The sequence below is a fragment of the Pristiophorus japonicus genome, chromosome 12 (genome assembly GCF_044704955.1).
Source record: "Pristiophorus japonicus isolate sPriJap1 chromosome 12, sPriJap1.hap1, whole genome shotgun sequence".
In the NCBI taxonomy this organism is placed as follows: Eukaryota; Metazoa; Chordata; class Chondrichthyes; family Pristiophoridae; genus Pristiophorus; species Pristiophorus japonicus.
Genome location: NC_091988.1, coordinates 188839157 through 188859624, shown reverse-complemented (window position 1 = coordinate 188859624; position 20468 = coordinate 188839157). Strand labels below are relative to the sequence as shown.

The 20468-nt window shown below is 47.4% G+C and overlaps 1 protein-coding gene across 1 annotated transcript in view; it reads right to left on the bottom strand.

The window, feature by feature from the left end:
• edem2 (ER degradation enhancer, mannosidase alpha-like 2) overlaps positions 1-20468 on the bottom strand; it is a 42503-nt gene that overhangs the window by 7359 nt on the left and 14676 nt on the right. Inside the window, exons 5-9 of the mRNA XM_070896292.1 lie at positions 20212-20337; positions 10652-10863; positions 6182-6323; positions 3761-3885; positions 284-428 (exon numbers count right to left, since the gene is read on the bottom strand). Of these exons, the coding sequence (XP_070752393.1) occupies positions 284-428; positions 3761-3885; positions 6182-6323; positions 10652-10863; positions 20212-20337 (750 nt within the window). The remainder of the gene's footprint in view (positions 1-283; positions 429-3760; positions 3886-6181; positions 6324-10651; positions 10864-20211; positions 20338-20468) is intronic.

The following is a 20468-nucleotide window of genomic DNA, read 5'->3' as shown; positions in this document are numbered from 1 at the left end:
ATAACTCCCCTGCTCTTCTTCAAATAGTGCCATGGGATCTTTTACATCCACCTGAGAGAGCAGACGGGGCTTCGGTTTAACGTCTCATCTGAAAGACGGCACCTCCGACAGTGCAGCACTCCCTCAGCACTGCACTGGAGTGTCAGCCTAGATTTTAGTGCTCAAGTCTCTGGAGTGGGACTTGAACCCACAACATTCTGACTCAAGAGGCGAGGATTCAACCAAATGAGCCATGGCTAACGTGAACGGATGCTAGGTAAACAAAAGTTCTTTCATTCTTCACCTGGTCGCAGCGGATAGCCTTCCCGCTTGTCCACCGTTGTACCCTGAGGGATGCTGTAAAACTCGGGCAGGCCCCCGTACTGCTTCCAAACCTGGTAGTAGTTGTGGAACGTTTTCATCGCGTTATTAATGTCGCCAATCAGGCTCTATGGTAGAAAAAAACAACGCATCAGCCCCACCTTCAAATGCAGCAAATCTGCTGAAGATTTGAGTTTTTAAAACGGTCGTAATTTCTTTATAGCTGAAATGTACATCATAAAGAGCATTACCCATCACCTCTGTGCTCGCTGACCTACATTGACTCCCAGTTAAGAAACGCCTCAATTTTAAAATTCTCATCCTGGTTTTCAAATCCCTCCATGGCCTCGCCCCTTCCCATCTCTGCAATCTCCTTCAGCCCTACAACCCTCCGAGATGTCTGTGCTCCTCCAATACCAGCCTTTTGAGCATCCCTGGTTTTAATCGTTCCACCATTGGCTGCCGTGCCTTCTGTTGCCTAAGCCCCAAGCTCTGGAATTCCCTCCCTAAACCTCTTCACCTTGCTACGTCTCTTTCCTTCTTTAAGTCGCTCCTTAAAACCTACCTCTTTGACCAAGCTTTTGGTCACCTGTCCTAATATCATGTTATGTGGCTCGGTCAAGTTTTGTTTGATAATGCTCCTGTGAAGTACCTTGGGATGTTTCATTACAGTTGTTGTTGTTGCAGTTTTCGAAACAAGAAATAGCCACTAGACCCCACAAGCCGGATCAATCCCACCTGCCTTCCCTCCAACCAATTCTTTCCCTCTCCAGAAGCACATCTAGGATTGTTCTCTTTGCAACAAAAACTTGCATTTATATGTAGTGAAATGTCCCAAGGCGCTTCACAGGAGCGATTATCAGACAAAAATTGACACCGAGCTACATAAGGAGATTTTAGGACAGGTGACCAAAAGCTTGGTCAAAGAGGTAGGTGTTAACAACAACAGCTTGCATTGATATAGCACCTTTAACGTAGTGAAACGTCCCAAGGCACGGTAGTTGGGGCAGTAGATTGCAAGGACGGAGGGGGTCAAGGGTTGTTTTTTTGAGGAGAGGGGTGATGACGGCAGATTTGAGGGACAGCGGGGACAGTATCCGAGGAGAGAGAACCGTTAACAATGTCAGCTAACATGGGAGTCAGGAAAGGAAGTTGGGTGGTCAGCAGTTTGGTGGGAATAGGGTCTAGGGAGCAGGAAGTGGGTCTCATGGACAGGATGAGCTCAGAAAGGTCATGAGGGCAGATCGGAGAGAAACTGGAGAAAGATGTGAGGTCAGAGCTAGGGCAGGGGGGAACTTTAGAGGAAGTTTGGCCCGGTGGGCTAGGGGAGAGAAGGGAAGAGGCCGAGGCGGCCAAACGGATGGTCTCCATCTTAGAGACAAAAAGTCCATGAACTCCTCACACTTATTGTTAAGGAGTGTCTTAAACCGTGAAGAGACTTGGGAAGGGAGTGCCAGAACAGAGAAGGGTATGGGGAGATTTAATAGAGGCATTCAAAATTATGAAGGGAGTAAATAAGGGGAGACTGTTTCCATTGGCAGGAGGGTTGGTAAACAAAGGTCAAAGATTTAAGATAATTGGCAAAAGGAAGAGGGGATGAACCAGGGCTAACTTTTTTTATGCAGCGAGTTGTTGTGATCTGGAACCCGCTGCCTGAAAGGGCGGTGAAAGCAGATTCAATAGTGACTTTCAAAAGGGAATTGGACAAATATTTGAATAGGAAGAAAATTTGCAGGACTATGGGGAAAGAGCAGGGGGAAGTAGGTCCAATTGGATAGCTGTATCAAAGAGCCGGCACAGGTAGGACAAGCCAAATGGCCTCCTTCTGTGCTATAAGGTTCAGTGATCTAATGGAGCTCCTTGCCTCGTGAACCTGCTTACATTGTCACTCCCTGGTAACTTAGTCAAAGCCAAGTTTATGCGACAATAAGCTACCCACGCAATCTCGAGCGGCGTAACGCCCTTTTTGAAACGGTTTGCACCATTCTAAAATGAAATGAGAAGAACAGCGCCGAGAACAGACAACGAGCAGCACATTTTAGAAGCGAGATGCTCATCTGTTTTGTGTTCAGCACATTGCAGCATCATGTCCATGATGTATTACCATTTGTATACTGATAAACAAACCCCCTTTGAAAAACTAATAGGAAGATAGGGATTGGTGGACAAAAAAAGACCACAGTCCATCTAGTTTGTTTGCTCTCTCCCATCCTGGTAGTCGCATGATACAACAACAATGGAGTTGTTGACTAATCATGGGCTTAAATTTATTTTAAAAAGTTGAAGCGTGTGTTTTCACAGCACAATGTGTTACAGAGCCAACAGCCCGAGCCACAGCTATGGGGGCTTCACGGCTGCTAGCCTACCGTGCACAGAGTTGCTGATCTCAGCTGCATTGTTATGAGGAAGTATTAAGCAGAGAGAAGACAACTCCACACAAGATGGGTGGCGGGGGGAGGGGGGGGGGGGAGGGGGGAGGGTTTGGGTGGAGCGCTGGGAAGAGCGTAATTCTTCCCAGAATGCTGCATGCCTGTGAAGGAAATACAGGAAAGCGATGACCTCATTAAAAACCTCATAAAATACCAGCTGGCTAATCAGTTGCGGAGGTGTCAGCCGTGGCTCAGTGTGTAGCACCCTCGCCTCGGAGTCAGGAGGTTGTGCATTCAAGTCCCACTCCAGAGATTTGAGCGCATAAATCTAGGCCGACACTCCAGTGCAGTGCTGAGGGAGCGTTGCACTGTCGGAGGTGCCGTCTTTCGGATGAGACATTAAATCGAGGCCTCGACTGCTCTCTCAGGTAGACGTAAAAGATCTCGTGGCTTGAAGAAGAGCAGGGTAGCTATCCCTGGTGTCCTGGCCAATATTTATTCCTCAATCAATCTCATTAAAAACAGATTATCTGCTCATTATCACATTGTGGGAGCTTGCTGTGCGCACACTGGCTGCCGCATTTCCTACATTCCAACAGTGACGACACTTCAAAAATACTTCATTGGCTGTAGAGTGCTTTGGGACATCCTGAGGTCGAGAAAGAAGTTATATGAATGGAAGTCTTTAATCAGAGCTGAGCCTAACCCCTACTGCACATTTTCCATCAAGAGTCTCTCGGTAGTGATCCCTATCTACTCTATCAAAACATCCCTCATTATTTTGCCCCTTCACCACCTCTGCTCGAAGGTGAACAAACTCGGCTTCCCTAATCTCGCCATATAACCTTGTTCCCGCTAGACTGCAGATTGACAAATTAGACTGGGAGAGCGGAAGTGAAGATTCCCCTCAAAATGAACACTTGAATATCAACAGGCCCATCGTCCTTGTCAAGCAACTACAGCCTAAGCCTTAACCGGTCGAACCGGTTTGGAGAGAGGTTTTAGCCAATGTAAAATTCGTAAGAAGGAAACACCACAAAGAATGAAACAAAAACCAAGAGGACTGAGCACAATAGTCCAGCGATTCTGACCTGGAGTCCTGGCCAGAAAGCTTCCAGAGACTGAAAAACGGGCATGGAGACAGTGCCTTTGTACATCTGAACCCAGACGTACCAGTCATCAAACTTGGTGTAATTCTTAATAACTTTTTCATAGTCTACGAGAAAAAAAAAATTAATTACAGAAAGGAACGAAATTGAGATTAATTTTACTTTCTTCGGCAGCACCTCCCAAACCCGTGACCTCCACCACCTAGAAGGACCAGGGCAGTGGACACAAAGGAACACCACCCCCTCCAAGTCACACTCCATCCTGACTTGGAAATGTATCGCCGTTCCTTCATCGTTGTGCGTCAAAATCCTTGAACTCCCTCCCTAACAGCTCTGTGGGAGCACCTTCACCACATGGACTGCAGCGGTTCAAGAAGACGGCTCACCACCACCTTGCCAAGGGAAATTAGAGATGGGCAATAAATGCTGGCCTTGCTAGCGACTCCCACATCCCAGAACGAATAAAAAAAAAATACAGGAATAAATTCATGAATAATTTTCCAGAGCTTTCTGTGATAGCTGGTATCTGCTACGATGATGAAGGGTCATTCTGGGTTAGTATTTCTGTGGGTAATTTATAGTCTAGTCCAGAATGTTCTGTGCCCCACCAGTGTGAGAGCAAGCGCTGTCCAAATGTTCCGATTATTAATACAAAGAAGATTTCCAAAGTACACTTTGTACGGGTGCCCACTTCTCTAAGGGATTTAATTTCTTCTGGTAGCACACAGACCGTGAGCTGTTTTCACCCGGGTTGTTAACCTCTTTAATTTCACCAGCTAACCAGAGGATAATGTCAAAGGGTATTAAACTTGTCTGCATGTTACTCATAGGGAAATCATTTACACAATTCACAGGAGCACCATCAGATGCAGAACTGTGTTCCCACTAATTTTTTTTTGGGGGGGGCCGCATGGCCCCTTTAACAAACGGCGCGGCCCCTTTAAACTTCCGCGCATGCGCGTTTTTTTTCACTGAAGGCGACTCACCGGCTGCGCGAGACCTCGAGACAGCTTAGGGGCTGCGCAGCTTAAAGGGAACGCTGATCATAACTATGGTGCAATAGCAGCAATGGGCCAGTTTTACCCCCCCCAAGGAAGTTCGCGTTGAATCGACTGACACTGAAACATCGAAACGCGTCAATTTCCTCAATAATTTGCGTCGTTTCTGAGACAGTTGCGCCGAAACCCTCTGCTGTTCACATAGCTCCGTCCCCAAGACACGCAAATTTTCTGGAATTCCTGCAAGAGTGCGCTGGCCTAGATCCACACCCGCAAATTCAGGCCCAAAGTCGCCCAAAATTGGTGTCAGCCAGACTTCGGGAGTTTGCTGACATTTTGGTCACACTTTTTTGTGCGAACTTTGCTTACTGAAACGGACAGCACTATCCTTAACCAAAGTGCTGTCAGACTTGGGGTACCCAAAATTATTCGTACCCTGCCCTCCCACTGTATCTTCAGGACTATGCAGCTGAACTGGCCTTCACCATGGGTATACCCCTGCGCTACATACCAAATGGAAGAGGAGCAGCAGAGGCAATAGGCTCGGAGAGCGAGGCGCCAGGCAGAAAATAGCCCCCCTCCCCCCGCACCCCCCCCCACTCACTATTACTTCTATTGTTGGTATTTGCACTTGTTTTACACCAGTGCAACTGAGAACAGCAGGAAATTTTGCTGCAAATTTCCCACTGGCCAGATTGGCGCAGAAACCAGCGTAAATTTCAGCATAGCTTTTGCGTAAATGCAATCCAGAAAATTCCAGGCCATTGTTTCAGTCCACAGAAAATACTTTCAATCATATTCCATCTTCTTAAAACGAATCCAAGCAATTGTTATGATCCAAGATGCCCTCCTCCCTGCTTTTGCTAAAGGATACATCTAAATCGTGTGTGACCCAATAATCTAAGTGACCAAATTAGATAGTGCAAATAAAATTCAGAGTAAAGCACAACCCACTGTCCGATCAAGCACTGCCAGGTCGGGTATGTATTTGCTTCATGGGTTCTTTGCTTAAGAATTCATAGCAACACATTGCTATTAAGAACTAGTTGGTTTATTAACCAATGTTTAACAATCACACTACCACATTACCAGTTCATCCATTAGGCTCACAACTGCATACCTCATCGTGGATGACCTAGACCCAACTGACTAGGGTTTTATTGAGTCTTGTGAACATCACGTGACTGGCTAAACCACTCACAATGCAACAGCTCTAGGTGCATACATTTCAGGGTACAAGTATAGGTTAGATACAGAGTAAAGCTGTCTTTTACCTCGCCACAAGACAGGTGTAACATGGGCCGCACGTTTTAGCCCCCCCTCCCCAAATATTTTGTACCAAACGTCAGAAGCGGCAGAGGCAATCACAACACAGGAAGAGATTTAATTAGAGCACAATTCTTACCAAGGAAAGAAGACATCAGCCCCTCATCCTGCAATAAGATGGCTCCCTTCACCAGGTACTCAAAATATGAGTCGACCCCTGCCCCTATCCCAGCATCCTGTGCCACCCACTTTGACGTTACCACATCGATGTGGTTTCCAACCTATGGGAAGGAGAGGATAGGAGAAAAAGGGGGCAGAAAAAGGGAGAAAAGATCTAGTTAAAACAGACCCTGAATATATAGTCACTGAAACAAATGGAGTGGGTTTTGGTTCAGTAATGCGATCGTTATACCCGCCCCTTAACCAACAGTGTCAGCCATGGCTCAGTGGGTAGCACCCTCGCTTCTGAGTCAGAAGGTTGTGGGTTCAGGTCCCACTCCAGAGACTTGAGCACAAACATCTCGGCTGACGCTCCCAAGTGCAGTGCTGAGGGAGTGCTGCACTGTCGGAGGTGCCGTCTTTCAGATGAGACGTTAAACCGATGTCCCATCTACTCTCTCAGGCAGTTATAAATACTAGAAGTACTAGTTAATCACTCAGTAAACCAGCCTGAAACCCCAGCGATAAGCAATTAAGATCCCACGGCACTATTTCGAAGAAGAGCAGAGGAGCTATCCTCGGTGTCTTGGGCCAATAATTACCCCTCAATCAACATCACTAAAAAAAAAAAGTTAATCTGGTCATTATCACATGTTTGTGGGAGCTTGCTGTGCACAATTTGGCTGCCACATTTCCTCATCATCATAGGCAGTCCCTCGGAATCGAGGAGGACTTGCTTCCACTCCCAAAGTGAGTTCTTTGATGGCTGAACAGTCCGATACGAGAGCCACAGACCCCGTTACAGGTGGGACAGACATTCGTCGGGGGAAGGGGTCGGTGGGGCTGGTTTGTCGCGCGCTCCTTCCGCTGCCTGCGCTTGGCCTCTTCGTGCTCCTTGCGTCGAGACTCAAAGAGCTCAATGACCTCCCGGATGGACTTTCCTGGGTGGTATGTGGCCAGGGTCTCCCAGGTGTCAGTGGTGATGTTGCACTTTACCAGGGAGGCTTTGAGGGTGTCCTTATAACGTTTCCGCTGTCCTCCTTTGGCTCGTTTACCCTGAAGGAGCTCCACATAAAGCATTTGCTTAGCGAGACTCGTATCTGTCATGCGAACTATGTGGCCTGCCCAGTGAAGCTGATTTCCTTTACATTACAACAGTTCAACCTTCAAAAGTACTTAATTGGCTGTAAAGCGCTTTGGGACATCCTAAGGTCGGGAAAGGCGTTCTATAAATGCATGTCTTTCTTTTTACCCACTCCCAGAGAAGAATCTTTTTTTATTTTAAAAGGGAAGTTGTGTCATGCATTTTGGACTTTGGTACAGATGCAATCCATTGGACCACCTTGTACCATCAAGGCTAGAGCGACTGCTTTTCTTGCAGGGTTTTCAAGTTTTATAAGATAGCTCCTCCACCACCCACATTCTTGTTACACCAACCAACCAAAAAAAATTTCCTAGCAACCAGTTAACAACTTGTATTTATACAACATAGTGAAACACCCCAAGGCGCTTCACAGGAGCATTAGCAAACAGAATTTGACACCGAGCTACACAAGAGGAATTAGGGCATGTGACCAAAGAGGTAGGTTCTAAGGAGCGTCTTAAAGGAGGGTAGAGGCACGGAGAGGATTAGAGTGGAATTCCAGAGCTTAAGGGCTGAGTGTTTTCGTAAATGACACTGACTATAGGGGCAAGGGACAATACAGGCACGTTGAAAGAGCAGCAATGAATCACTAATTAACCATTAAAAAAATTGACTCTCTCTCAGGAAGGGCCAATTATAAGATATATTCAAGGTCAAGTTGATAAGATTTTTGGACTCGAGGAAAATCAAGGGATATGGGGATAGTCAGGAAAGTGGAGTTGAGTAGAAGATTGGCCATGATATTATTGAATGGTGGAGCAGGCTCGAGGGGCCGAATGGCCTACTCCTGCTCCAATTTCTTATGTTCTTATGAATAAGGTTAGAAACTGGTCAGTATTGAAAAGCTACAGAGTTAAATATTCAAAATTAGCAGCGTGCAGTGGAACAGGGACAAAGTAGCTGTGTGAGATACACGCGATGCTCTGTGGACGAATGCACACGTATTGTTATTCATTGTGGCTGAACGACTGGTGCCTCTCAGCAGGATCTCCAGGCTGCCCTCTTGTGGGTTCAACTAACAATCTCTTAGCTGACTCGAGGAGACTCATTTTGGAGGCAGCACCTAGAGCGGAAAAATAACTTACATTTATATAGCGCCTTTAACATAGAAAAACGTCCCAAGGCGCTTTGCTGAAGCATTCACAAAATTTGACACCGAACCACATAAGGTGATGGTCAAAGAGGTAGGTTTTAAGGAGCATCTTAAGGGAGGTAGAGGGGCAGAGAGGTTTAAGGAGGGAATTTGAGAACTGGGGGCCTCGGCAACAGAAGGCACGGCCACCGATGGTCGAGTGATTAAAATCGAGAATGCGCAAGAGGGTAGAATTAGAGGTGCGCAGATATCTCGGGGGGGGGGGGGGGGGGAGGATTGTAGGGCTGAAGATCTACTCATTCGGACCAGCAGCTTGAGCTGGCTTTGGTGCCTGGATATCAACGTGAAGTATCAAGTCTCCACAGAGGTGTGGCACTGAAGGCAAGCAAAAAGCATCTGCCCCGATGAGAGAAAGGAAAACTCCATACAACTACATGTTGGTGATCAACAACAACAACTTGTATTTATATGCCGCCTTTAACATAGTGAAACGTCCCAAGACGCTTCACAGGAGTATTATGAAATAAAAATTTGAGACCGAGCCGCATTAAGTAGAAATTAGGGCAGGTGACCAAAAGCTTGGTCAAAGAGGTAGGTTTTAAGGAGCGTCTTGAAGGAGGAGAGAGGCAAGAGAGGCGGAGAGGTTTAGGTAGGGAGTTCCAGAGCTTAGGGCCAAGGCATCATCATCATCATCATAGGCAGTCCCTCAGAGTCGAGGAAGACTTGCTTCCACTCTAAAAGTGAGTTCTCAGGTGACTGAGGAATCCAATGCGGGAATTACAGTCTCTGTCACAGATGGAGCAGACAGTGGTTGAAGGAAAGGGTGGGTGGGCAGCCTTGGTTGATACACGCTCCTTCCGCTGCCTACACTTGGTTTCTGCTTGTTCTCGGTGACGAGACTCGAGGTGCTCAGCGCCCTCCCGGATGCTGCTCTTCCATTTTGGGCGGTCGTGGGCCAGGGATTCCCAGGTGTCGGTGGGGATGTTGCATTTTATCAAGGAGGCTTTGAGGATGTCCTTGAAGCATTTCCTCTGCCCAGTTGGGCCCCGCTTGCCATGTTGAAGCTCCGCGTAGAGCGCTTGTTTGGGAGTCTCGTGTCAGGCATGCGGTCGATGTGGCCTGCCCAGCAGAGCTGGTCGAGGGTGGTCAGTGCTTCGATGCTGGGGATGTTGGCCTGAGCGAGAACACGGACATTGGTGTGTCTGTCCTCCCAGTGGATTTGCAGGATCTTGCAGAGGCAGCGCTGGTGGTACTTCTCCAGCGCTTTGAGGTGTCTGCTGGAAATAGTCTACGTCTCTGAGCCATATAGGAGGGCGGGTATCACTATTGCCCTGTAGACCATAAGCTTGGTGCCAGATTTGAGGTCCTGGTCTCTTCAATCACTCCCTTCGTCAGGCAACGGAAAGCCACACTGGTGCACTGAAGACGGTGTTGGACCTCGTCGTTAAAGTCTGCTTTTGTTGACAGTAGGCTCCCGAGGTATGGAAAATGGTCCACGTTGTCCAAGGCCTCACTGTGGATTTTGATAACCAGGGGGCAGTGCTGTGTGGTGGGGTCAGGTTGGTAGAGGACCTTTGTCTTACGGATGTTTAGTGTAAGGCCCACTCTCTCGCATGCCTCGGTGAAGGTGTTGACAATGGCTTGGAGTTCGGCTTCCGAGTGTGTGCAGACGCCAGTGCCTTCTGCGTACTGTAATTCGATGACAGAGGATGGGACGACCTTGGATCGACCCAAGGCAGCTGATGGCATGGCCACCAATGGTTGAGCGATTACAATCAGGAATATTCAGGAGGGCAGAATTAGAGGAGCGCAGACATCTCGGGGCGGGGGGTTATGGGGCTGGAGGAGATTAGAGAGAGCAGGAGGGGTAGAGGCCATTGAGAGATTTGAAAAGGATGAGAATTTTGAAATCGAGGCGTTGCTTAACTGGATGCCAATATAGGTCAGCGAGCACAGGGATGATGGGTGAGCGAGCGGGCGGGGCTTAGTGAGAGTTAGGACACGGGCAGCCGAGTTTTGGATCACCTCTAATTTATGTAGGATAGAATGTGGGAGGCCAGCCAGGAGTGCGTTGGAGTAGTCCACTCTAGAGGTAACACAGATATGGATGAGGGCTTCAGCAGCGGATGAGCTGAGGCAGGGGTGGAGACGGGCGATCAGAGGCAAGGAGAAGCACGGAGGGGGGGGGACACCTTGCAACGGGAAATACTCACAAGCCCGATATCCGATCGACTGCTCCATAATGCGTCCAGTGCTTTCCTCGCCACCCCCTCAAACACAGGGTCACCCGTCAGGCGGCTCAGTGTGGCAAATTCCAGAATGAAGGTGCCGATACCGGCGGTGCAGGTGACCGGGGTCTCACTGGGATTAACTCCGTTCATGAGGTTCACTGTCCCATAAGGCATTCCCGTTGGAGTCTGGAAAGCTTTAAATAAAATAAATAGACATAATTTTTTTAAATGAAAACATTCACCCCACCGTGAGCATTGGCACTCAGTGCGTCTGCATTAACAAATTATAACCCGAACTATAATGCTGCAGATGAAGTTGCAACTGGGATACTGCCACTGGGGTCTGAGTTGCTGTCCTCGCTCCACCATTGGTGGCCATGCCTTCAGCTCCCTGGGCCCTTAACTCTAGATCTCCCTCCCTAAACCCCTCCGCCACTCTACCTCGCTCTCCTTTAAGATGTTCCGTAAAACCTTCCCCTTTCCCGCCCTAATATCTCCTTATGTAGCAGGGAGTCAAATTTTGTTTCAGAACCCTCCTGTGAAGCGCCTCGGGACGTTTAGCTACATTAAAGTCGCTATATAAATGTAAGTTGTAGTTCTTGAAAGACTGGAGAAACTAGAGCTTTTTAGCCTGAGCAGTAGGCATCGGAAATGACATCTTATAAAGGGAATTGGAAAGGTAAATCCAGAATATTGCTTTAAATTAACTAGCAAGAGTAGGACGAGGGGGAGACACAGTCTCGTACTATACGAGTCAAAGTTAAATTTAAGAAGCACATCAGTAAGCTTTTCTTCACACAAAGAGCAATCAACCCATGGAATAGACTCCTGGCAGTGAAAACTAGGAATCAATTAGATGCTGCAATGGGAGGAATGTCGGGTATTCCTGGATGGATGAATTAAAAGGGGCCGAATGGTCTCCTCGTCCATAATTATCTAATGATGGTTTTCCCGTTTGGTTACCCAATCTCCTCCTGACGGTCTCATAGAAACATAGAAAATAGGTGCAGGAGTAGGCCATTCGGCCCTTCGAGCCTGCACCACCATTCAATATGATCATGGCTGATCATGCAACTTCAGTACCCCATTCCTGCTTTCTCTCCATACCCTTTGATCCTTTTAGCCGTAAGGGCCACATCTAACTCTCTTTTGAATATATCTAACGAACTGGCCTCAACAACTTTCAGGTTCACAACTCTCTGAGTGAAGAAGTTTCTCCTCATCTCAGTCCTAAATGGCTTAACTCTTATCCTTAGACCGTGACCCCTAGTTCTGGACTTCCCCAACATCGGGAACATTCTTTCTGCATCTAACCTGTCCAATCCCGTCAGAATTTTATATGTTTCTATGAGATCCCCTCTCATTCTTCTAAATTCCAGTGAATATAAGCCTAGGCGATCCGGTCTTTCTTGATATGTCAGTCCTGCCATCCCGGGAATCAGTCTGCTGAACCTTCGCTACACTCCCTCAATAGCTAGAATGTCCTTCCTCAGATTAGGAGACTAAAACTGTACACAATATTCAAGGTGTGGCCTCATCAAGGCCCTGTACAACTGCAGTAAGACCTCCCTGCTCCCATACTCAATTCCTCTTGCTATGAAGGTCAATATGCCATTTGCCTTCTTCACCGCCTGCTGTACCTGCATACCAACTTTCAATGACTGATGTACCATGACACCCAGGTCTCGTAACTCCCCTTTTCCTAATCTGTCACCATTCAGATAATATTCTGCCTCCCTGTTTTTGCCACCAAAGTGGATAACCTCAAATTTATCTACATTATACTGCATCTGCCATGCATTTGCCCACTCACCTAACCTGTCCAAGTCACCCTGCAGCCTCTTAGCATCCTCCTCACAGCTCACATTGCCACCCAGCTTAGCACCATGTGCAAACTTGGAGATATTACATTCAATTCCTTCGTCTAAATCATTAATGTATATTGTAAAGAGCTGGAGTCCCAACACTGAGCCCTGCGGCACTCCACTAGTCACTGCCTGCCATTCTGAAAAGGACCCGCTTATTCCTACTCTTTGCTTCCTGTCTGCCAACCAGTTCTCTACCAACATCAAGACATTACCCCCAATACCATTGTGCTTTAATTTTGCACACCAACCTCTTTTGTGTGGGACCTTGTCAAAAGCCTTTTGAAAGTCCAAATACACCACATTCACTGGTTCTCCCTTGTCCACTCTACTAGATACATCCTCAAAAAATTCCAGCAGATTTGTCAAGCATGATTTCCCTTTCATAAATCCATGCTGACTTGGACTGATCCTGTCACTGCTTTCCAAATGCGCTGCTATTACATCTTTAATAATTGATTCCAACATTTTCCCCACTACCGACGTCAGGCTATAATTCAGTGTTTGCTCTCTCCCTCCTTTTTTAAAATGTGGGGTTACATTAGCTACTCTCCAATCCATAGGAACTGATCCAGAGTCTATAGAATGTTGGAAAATGACCAATGCATCCACTATTTCTAGAGCCACTTCCTTAAGTACTCTGGAATGCAGACTATCAGGCCCTGGGGATTTATCGGCCTTCAATCCCATCAATTTCCCGAACACAATTTCCTGACTGATAAGGATTTCCTTCAGTTCCTCCTTCTCGCTAGACCCTCGGTCCCCTAGTATTTCCAGAAGGTTATTTGTGTCTTCCTTAGTGAAGACAGAACCAAAGTATTTGTTCAGTTGGTCTGCATTATAAATTCACCTGATTCTGACTGCAAGGGAGCTACATTTGTCTTCACTAATCTTTTTCTTTTCACATATCTATAGAAGCTTTTGCAGTCAGTTTTTATGTTCTCTGCAAACTTACTCTCACACTCTATTTTCCCCCTCCTAATTAAACCCTTTGTCCTCCTCTGCTGAATTTTAAATTTCCCTCAGTCCTCAGGTTTGCTGCTTTTTCTGGCCAATTTATATGCCTCTTCCTTGGATTTAATACTATCCCTAATTTCCCTTGTTAGCCACGGTTGAGCCACCTTCCCCATTTTATTTTTACGCCAGACAGGGATGTATAATTGTTGAAATTCATCCATGTGATCTTTAAATGTCTGCCATTGCCTATCCACCGTCAACCCTTTAAGGATCATTCGCCAATCTATCCTAGCCAGTTCACGTCTCATACCATCGAAGTTACCTTTAAGTTCAGGACCCTAGTCTCTGAATTAACTGTGTCACTCTCCATCTTAAATGAAGAATTCCACCATATTATGGTCACTCTTCCCCAAGGGGCCTCGCACAACAAGATTGCTAATTAATCCTCTCTCATTACACAACACCCAGTCTAGGATGGCCAGCTCTCTAGTTGGTTCCTCGACATTAGTCGAGAAAATCATCCCTTATACACGCCAGGAAATCCTCCTCCACTGTATTGCTACCAGTTTGGTTAGCCCAATCTATATGTAGATTAAAGTCACCCATGATAACAGCTTTATTGCACGCATCCCTAATTTCCTGTTTGATGCCATCCCCAACCTCACTACTACTGTTTGGTGGTCTGTACACAATTCCCATGAGCGTTTTATGCCCTTTGGTGTTCCGCAGCTCCACCCATACAGATTCCACATCATCCAGTCTAATGTCCTTCCTTACTATTGCGTTAATTTCCTCTTTAACCCGCAACGCTACCCCACCTCCTTTTCCTTTCTGTCTATCCTTCCTGAATGTTGAATACCCCTGCATGTTGAGTTCCCAGCCTTGGTGACCCGTGGAGCCATGGCTCCGTAATCCCAATTACATCATATCCGTTAACAGCTATCTGCGCAGTTAATTCATTCACCCTACTATGAATGCTCCTCGCATTGAGACACAGAGGCCTCAGGCTTGCTTTTTTTAAACATGCGGGAGGTGAAGCATTTTTTGTTAAAGAAAGAGGGCAGGAAAAATAAATCTATCAGGCAAGTTGGTCTGTGAAACTTTCACCACAGCACTCAACAATTGGCTCAAGGGCAAAGTGATGGCATGGCACAGTGTGTTGGAGCATTAGCCTCCGGTGCCACAGGACACTCACAGCTGCATACATTACAGTACCGAGTTCCGCATTCTCACCACTCTCTGGATAAAGACGTTTCTTTATTTGATTTCTTGCTGATTATCTTATATTGATGGCCTCTAGTTATGCTCTTTCCTACAAGTGGCAACATTCTCTCTGCATCCACTCTATCAAAATCTTTCATAATTTTAAAGACCTCTATTAGGTCACCCCTCAGCCTTCTTAAGCAGAAGCAGAGCTCTGGGGTAGATAGCCTGCACATTCATGCAGCTGGAAAATGATCCAGGGTATGGATGGAACTTAAGTGGTGGGACAAACAATTTGGAAGATTTAAAAAAAAAAAAAATCATTCTCTGGATGTGGGCGCCGCTGGCATGGCTGGCATTTATTGCCCGTCCCTAGTTACCCTCGAGAAGATGATGGTGAGCCGCCTTCTTGAACCGCTGCAGTCCGTGTGGTAAACGTGCTCCCACAGTGCTGGAGGAATTTCTTCTCTCAGAAGGTCGTGAATCTTTCGAATTCTCTACCCAAGAGAAGGAGGTTGAGTCATTGAATATATTCAAGGTGGAGATAGACAGATTCTTGATCATCAGAGGAGTCAAGGATTATGGGGAACAGGCAGGAAAGTGAAGTTGCAGTCAAGATCAGATCAGCCATGATCTTATTGAATGGCGGAGCAGGCTCGAGGGGCCAAATGGCCTACTCCTGCTCCTATTTCTTATGTTCTTATGTAATTCTGTTAGGTAGGGAGTTACAGGATTTCGATCCAGTGAAAACGAAGGAACGGCGATATATGTCCAAGTCGGGATGGCTTGGGAAGGGAATTTGGAGATGATGCTGTTCCCTTGCACCTGCTTCCCTTGGCCTTCTAGGTGGTCAAGGCCACAGGCTTGCGAGTTGCAAGGGAAGAGGCCTTACCGTGCAACAACCTTTGCAACTGGATTGCCTAGATATCTCCTATCTGTAAAAACAGGATACCTCTAATCCAATCAATGACCACCTTATCAGCCTTCTCCTATAAATCAGTAAAGGAGAGAGGAGGAGCCATCAATAGTGCCATCAAATACCTGGGGGCTGAAATTCAGGGTCCGTATCAGACCCATTACCAACAGCGGCCATGCGGCGGAATCGAGTGACCGCCACGTTGCAGTCCATCGGCTGCCCTGACCCAAATTCAAAGCGCACACTACCGCTATGCCACACCTCCATTGCAAGCCACCCAAGTTTTACTTTTAAAAAAATCCACGAGCCGCTGCACGGTGCCCGACAGCTTTTTCTGTCGATGCATCTTGTTCTGAGCGTGTGCAGCACGGCGGCCCTTCAAGGGGAGGGCACACAGCCGCGGCCATGTTTTTATTTTGGCCGGCTGACTTCCCGATCGGGCCGGCCAATTATACCCCCAGGTCCGGCCGGGCCGGCAGCAGGCAGCCTGACACCCCCTCTTGGGTGCCAGGCCGCTGGCCCGACCAAAACCCTCCCTGGTGGCCCATTAGACCGCTGCTTGTGAATGCCAAACGCTCTCCCCTTTAAGCGAAGGAGAGGGCGTGGTGACGCAAACGCGTCGTGATGTCATCTCCGCTCCGCCGCCGAGTGACAGCGGCGGAGACTCGGCCCCGCCCCAACTTCTGCCCTCACCAGGACTTACCGCCGCACTTCCCACTATGACCGACTTCCGGTCCAACGCGAACAAAAATTTAAAGTGGAGAAAATCGCTCGGCAGGGTTGCTGCATCACACCCAGCGGTAAAAAAAGTAAAAAATCGTGGGTGTGCCAGCTTTCTGGCGTGCCTGAATTTCGGTCCCCTAATCTGCTCAGTTCTGGTTTGGCCAGAACCACTTGGTTCCAGACTTCATCACAGCCTTGATCCAGACATGGACACAAGATAAAGAAAGACTTGCATTTATGCAGCGTCTTTCATGACATCCCAAAGCGCTTTACAACCAATTAAGTAGTTTTGCAGTGTAGACACTGTTGTAATGTTGGAAATGCACACAGCAAGCTCCCACAAACAGCAATGTGATAATGACCAGATAATCTGTTTTTGTGATGTTGATTGTGGGATACATATTGGCCAGGACACTGGGGATAACTCCCCTGCTCTTTTTCAAAATAGTGCCATGGGATCTTTTACATCCACCTGAGGGGGCAGACGGAGCCCCAAGTTAACATCTCATCTGAAAGACGGCACCTCCGACAGTGCAGCACTCCCTCAGCACTGCACTGGAGTGTCAGCCTAGATTTTTGTGCTCAAGTTGCTGGAGTGAGACTTGAACCCACAACCTTCTGACTCAGAGGCAAGCGTGCTACCCACTGAGCCACTGGCTGAAATCCAGAGAAGCAGGAGTAACCTCCCTCGATTTCAAGGCAGCATTAATCCAAGTATGGCAAAAAGAAGTTCTAGCAAAAGAGGTCAATGGGCAAGCCCACCAGTGGTTGGACTCAAACCCGACACAAAGGAAAATGGTTGTGGGTGTCAGAGGCCAATTATCGCAGCATCAGGACATAGTTGCGGGGGTTCACCGGGGAAACACCCTCAGCCCAACCATCTTCAGTTGCTTCATCAGGTTAGATGGATGCTCACTACAGTTCCTACAGTGTTCAGTTCCATTCACAACTCCTCTGATAATGAAGCAGTCCGTGTCAGCCCACAGCAACACTTGGGCAACAAACTTGGGCTGACAAGTGGCAGGTAACATTCGTATCAGGTAAGTGCCAGGTAATGACCATCCTGAGCAACAGAAAGCCCAGCCATCTCCCCCCCCCCCCCCCCGTCAACGTTGAACAGGACCGCTAATGCAATTCTCTCAACATTTTGGATGTCACCACGGATCAAAAGCTTAATTGGAGCAGCTGCATCTCCAGTGTGTCTACAAGAGAAGGTCACAGGCTGGCTACTCTGCAACTTGTGGCTCACCTCCTGATCCCTCAGAGCTCAAGTAGGGAATTCACAAGGAACTTCTTTGCCCAGAGAGTGGTGAGAATGTGGAACTTGCTACCACAGGGAGTGGTTGAAGCGAATAGTTTAGATGCATTTAAGGGGAGACTAGACAAGGATATGAGGGAGACGGGGTTATGCTGATAGAGTTCGATGAGGAAAGACGGGAGGAGGCTCGAGTGGAGCATAAACGCCAGCATGGACTAGTTGGGTGGAATGCCGTATATCCTGTGTAATCCTATGTAAGTCAGGGGTGTGATGGAAAAGGCACGGTTTGCCTGGACGGAAGCAGCTGCAACAACATTCAAGAAACTTGAAACCTTCCAGTATAGAGTACTTGGCTTGACTGGCGCCCCTCTCCCAAGACTCAATATCCACTCACTCCACCACTGGCGCACTGTGGCTGCAGTATGCACTATATACAGAATGCACAGTATTGACTCAATGTTATTTTGATAGCATCTCCCTCCCCTGCAACCACCAGCATTGAGAAGGACAAGAGCAGCAATGTCTTGGGAACACCATGTTCCCCTCCAAGTTACACACCGTTCCATCATCACTGCCAGGTCAATATCCTGGAACTCCATACTCAACATCATTGTGGGAGTATCAACAACACAAGGATGGCATCGATCCAAGAAGGCTGATCACCAACTTCTTAAGGACAGGGGAGTTATTGCCAGTGTCCTGGTTAATATTTATCCCTCAAACAACATCACTAAAAACACATTATCTGGTCATGATCACTTTGCTGTTTGTGGAGCTTGCGGTGCACAATTTGGCTGCCGCGTTTCCCACATTACAACAGTGGCTACACTTTGTAAGTACTTCATTGACTGTAAAGCGCTTTGGAACATCCTGAGGTCGCTATACAAACGCAGAAAGGGAAATAAACACGGCCTCGTCAGCCTTGCCCACATCCCGACAACAAATCAAACAAATAGGTGGGGGGATTTTTCTCCAACCTTTAATGATTGAACTTTTGTTTTGGTGGGTGGAGGGGTAGATGGAAAAATGTTGAACTTACAAGCTTTGAATGTTTAAATCTTGAACGAGAGGGGAGTCAGGGGTTGTGGGCAACAGGCAAGAAAGTGGAGTTGAGGCCAAGATCAGATCAGCCGTGATCTTATTGAATGGCGGAGCAGGCTCGAGGGGCCGAATGGCCTACTCCTGCTCCGATTGTTTATGTTCTTGTGTTCTTTAACACACCATAGCATGTGTAGCTCAGCTCAAAGTGAAGCACCCGGTTAGCCACAAGGTGGCATGAGGAGCCCTCCAGCTTGTAATTCCCCTTTATTACTGCTGAGGCTGTTGATGTTACCAGAGCTGTTGTGCATCCGCTTGGTATGCTAGAAGCGGCTGACGTGCTTCATCTATTTTTTTTTCCACATTTGCAGCCGATCGCTGTCCTATGAATATGATACTCGAGCTGACACATTGCAACACAACAGAATTCAAAAAGATTTCCAACGCCTGTCCCTGGGAAAAGCTTGCGAAGTGATTGGTGACAGGATAGAGCTCGGGTTTCGTTTCCCCCCGCCCCACCTCCCCGCCAACATTTACTAATCGAGACTCATTGTAGGGCAAGGTAAAAAGAGGACTGCGTTACCCAGGGGGATCTGTACCCGGCAACATTCAGCACCTCCCAGAGCAGAAGTACAATCCCACGCTTCATTTAAAAATCTCTACTTTCAGTCTCATTCCGAGTCACGTCGAACAGTCTCATTCTTCTAAATTCCAGTGAATATAAGCCTAGTCGATCCAGTCTTTCTTCATATAGCAGTTCTGGTTCCGGCTCCCACGTCACCTCCTTTCTTGTTTCGGTGTTGACGAGGGGAGGAAGGCCCTTCTGGCTCAATAGTTGTGAAAATGGTGAAGTGTAGCGCGTGTTTAGATAGGTGAGCAATATTTTTCGAATGTCATTATGTTTTGCAATGATGGCACCAATCACGGGGGGAAATGAAACACGAAAGGTATCCGAGGAGCCCGTGCAGATGTCGCACTGCGTACATTTCTGGTGGCCATATTATAAAAAGGATATAGAGGCACTAGAGAGGGTGCGGAGAAGATTTACAAGGATGATACCAGAAATGAGAGGTTATACATATCAGGAAAGGATGAATAGACTGGGTCTCTTTTCTCTTGAAAAGAGAAGGCTGAGGGGTTGATCTTGGCGAGGTCTTTAAAACTATGAAAAGTTTTGATAGAGTGGATAGAGAGAGAATGTTTCCACTTGTGGGAGAAGAGCGTAACTAGAGGCCATCAATATAAGATAGTCAGTCACCAAGAAATCCAATACGGAATTCAGAAGAAACTTCTTGACCCAAAGAGTGGTGAGAATGTGGAACTCGCCAACACAGGGAGTGGTTGAAGCGAATAGTATCGATGCATTTAAGGGGAGGCTGGACAACCATATGAGGGAGAAGGGAGTAGAGGGTTACGCTGATCGAGTTAGATGAGGGAAGACGGGAGGAGGCTTGAGTGGAGCATTAGTGCCGGCATGGACTGGTTGGGCCGAACGGCCTGTTTTTGGGCTGTATATCCTATGTAATCCTATGTACCATGCAGCCTGAGACACCCGTGGCGATGTAGCACTCGGGGTCCTCACCTGGCAGCAGTCTGCGAGCAGCTTCTTCCGCCAATCTGAGCAACGGTCCAGAGCAGGGCCAACCTGGATCCACTTTGATTCCGCCCTGTTTCGAGAGCAAGTGAGCAGACAATAAGCCTCCCACCACTGTGGAAAGGAGCAAATACAAATAAAGGGTTAAAACTTGCAGATAAAGCAGTAACATGCAAACTGAGGATTTTATTCAAACCCCTGTCAACCAGGCCGGCTGTGGAAAAGAAGAAATATTATTCGGTCCC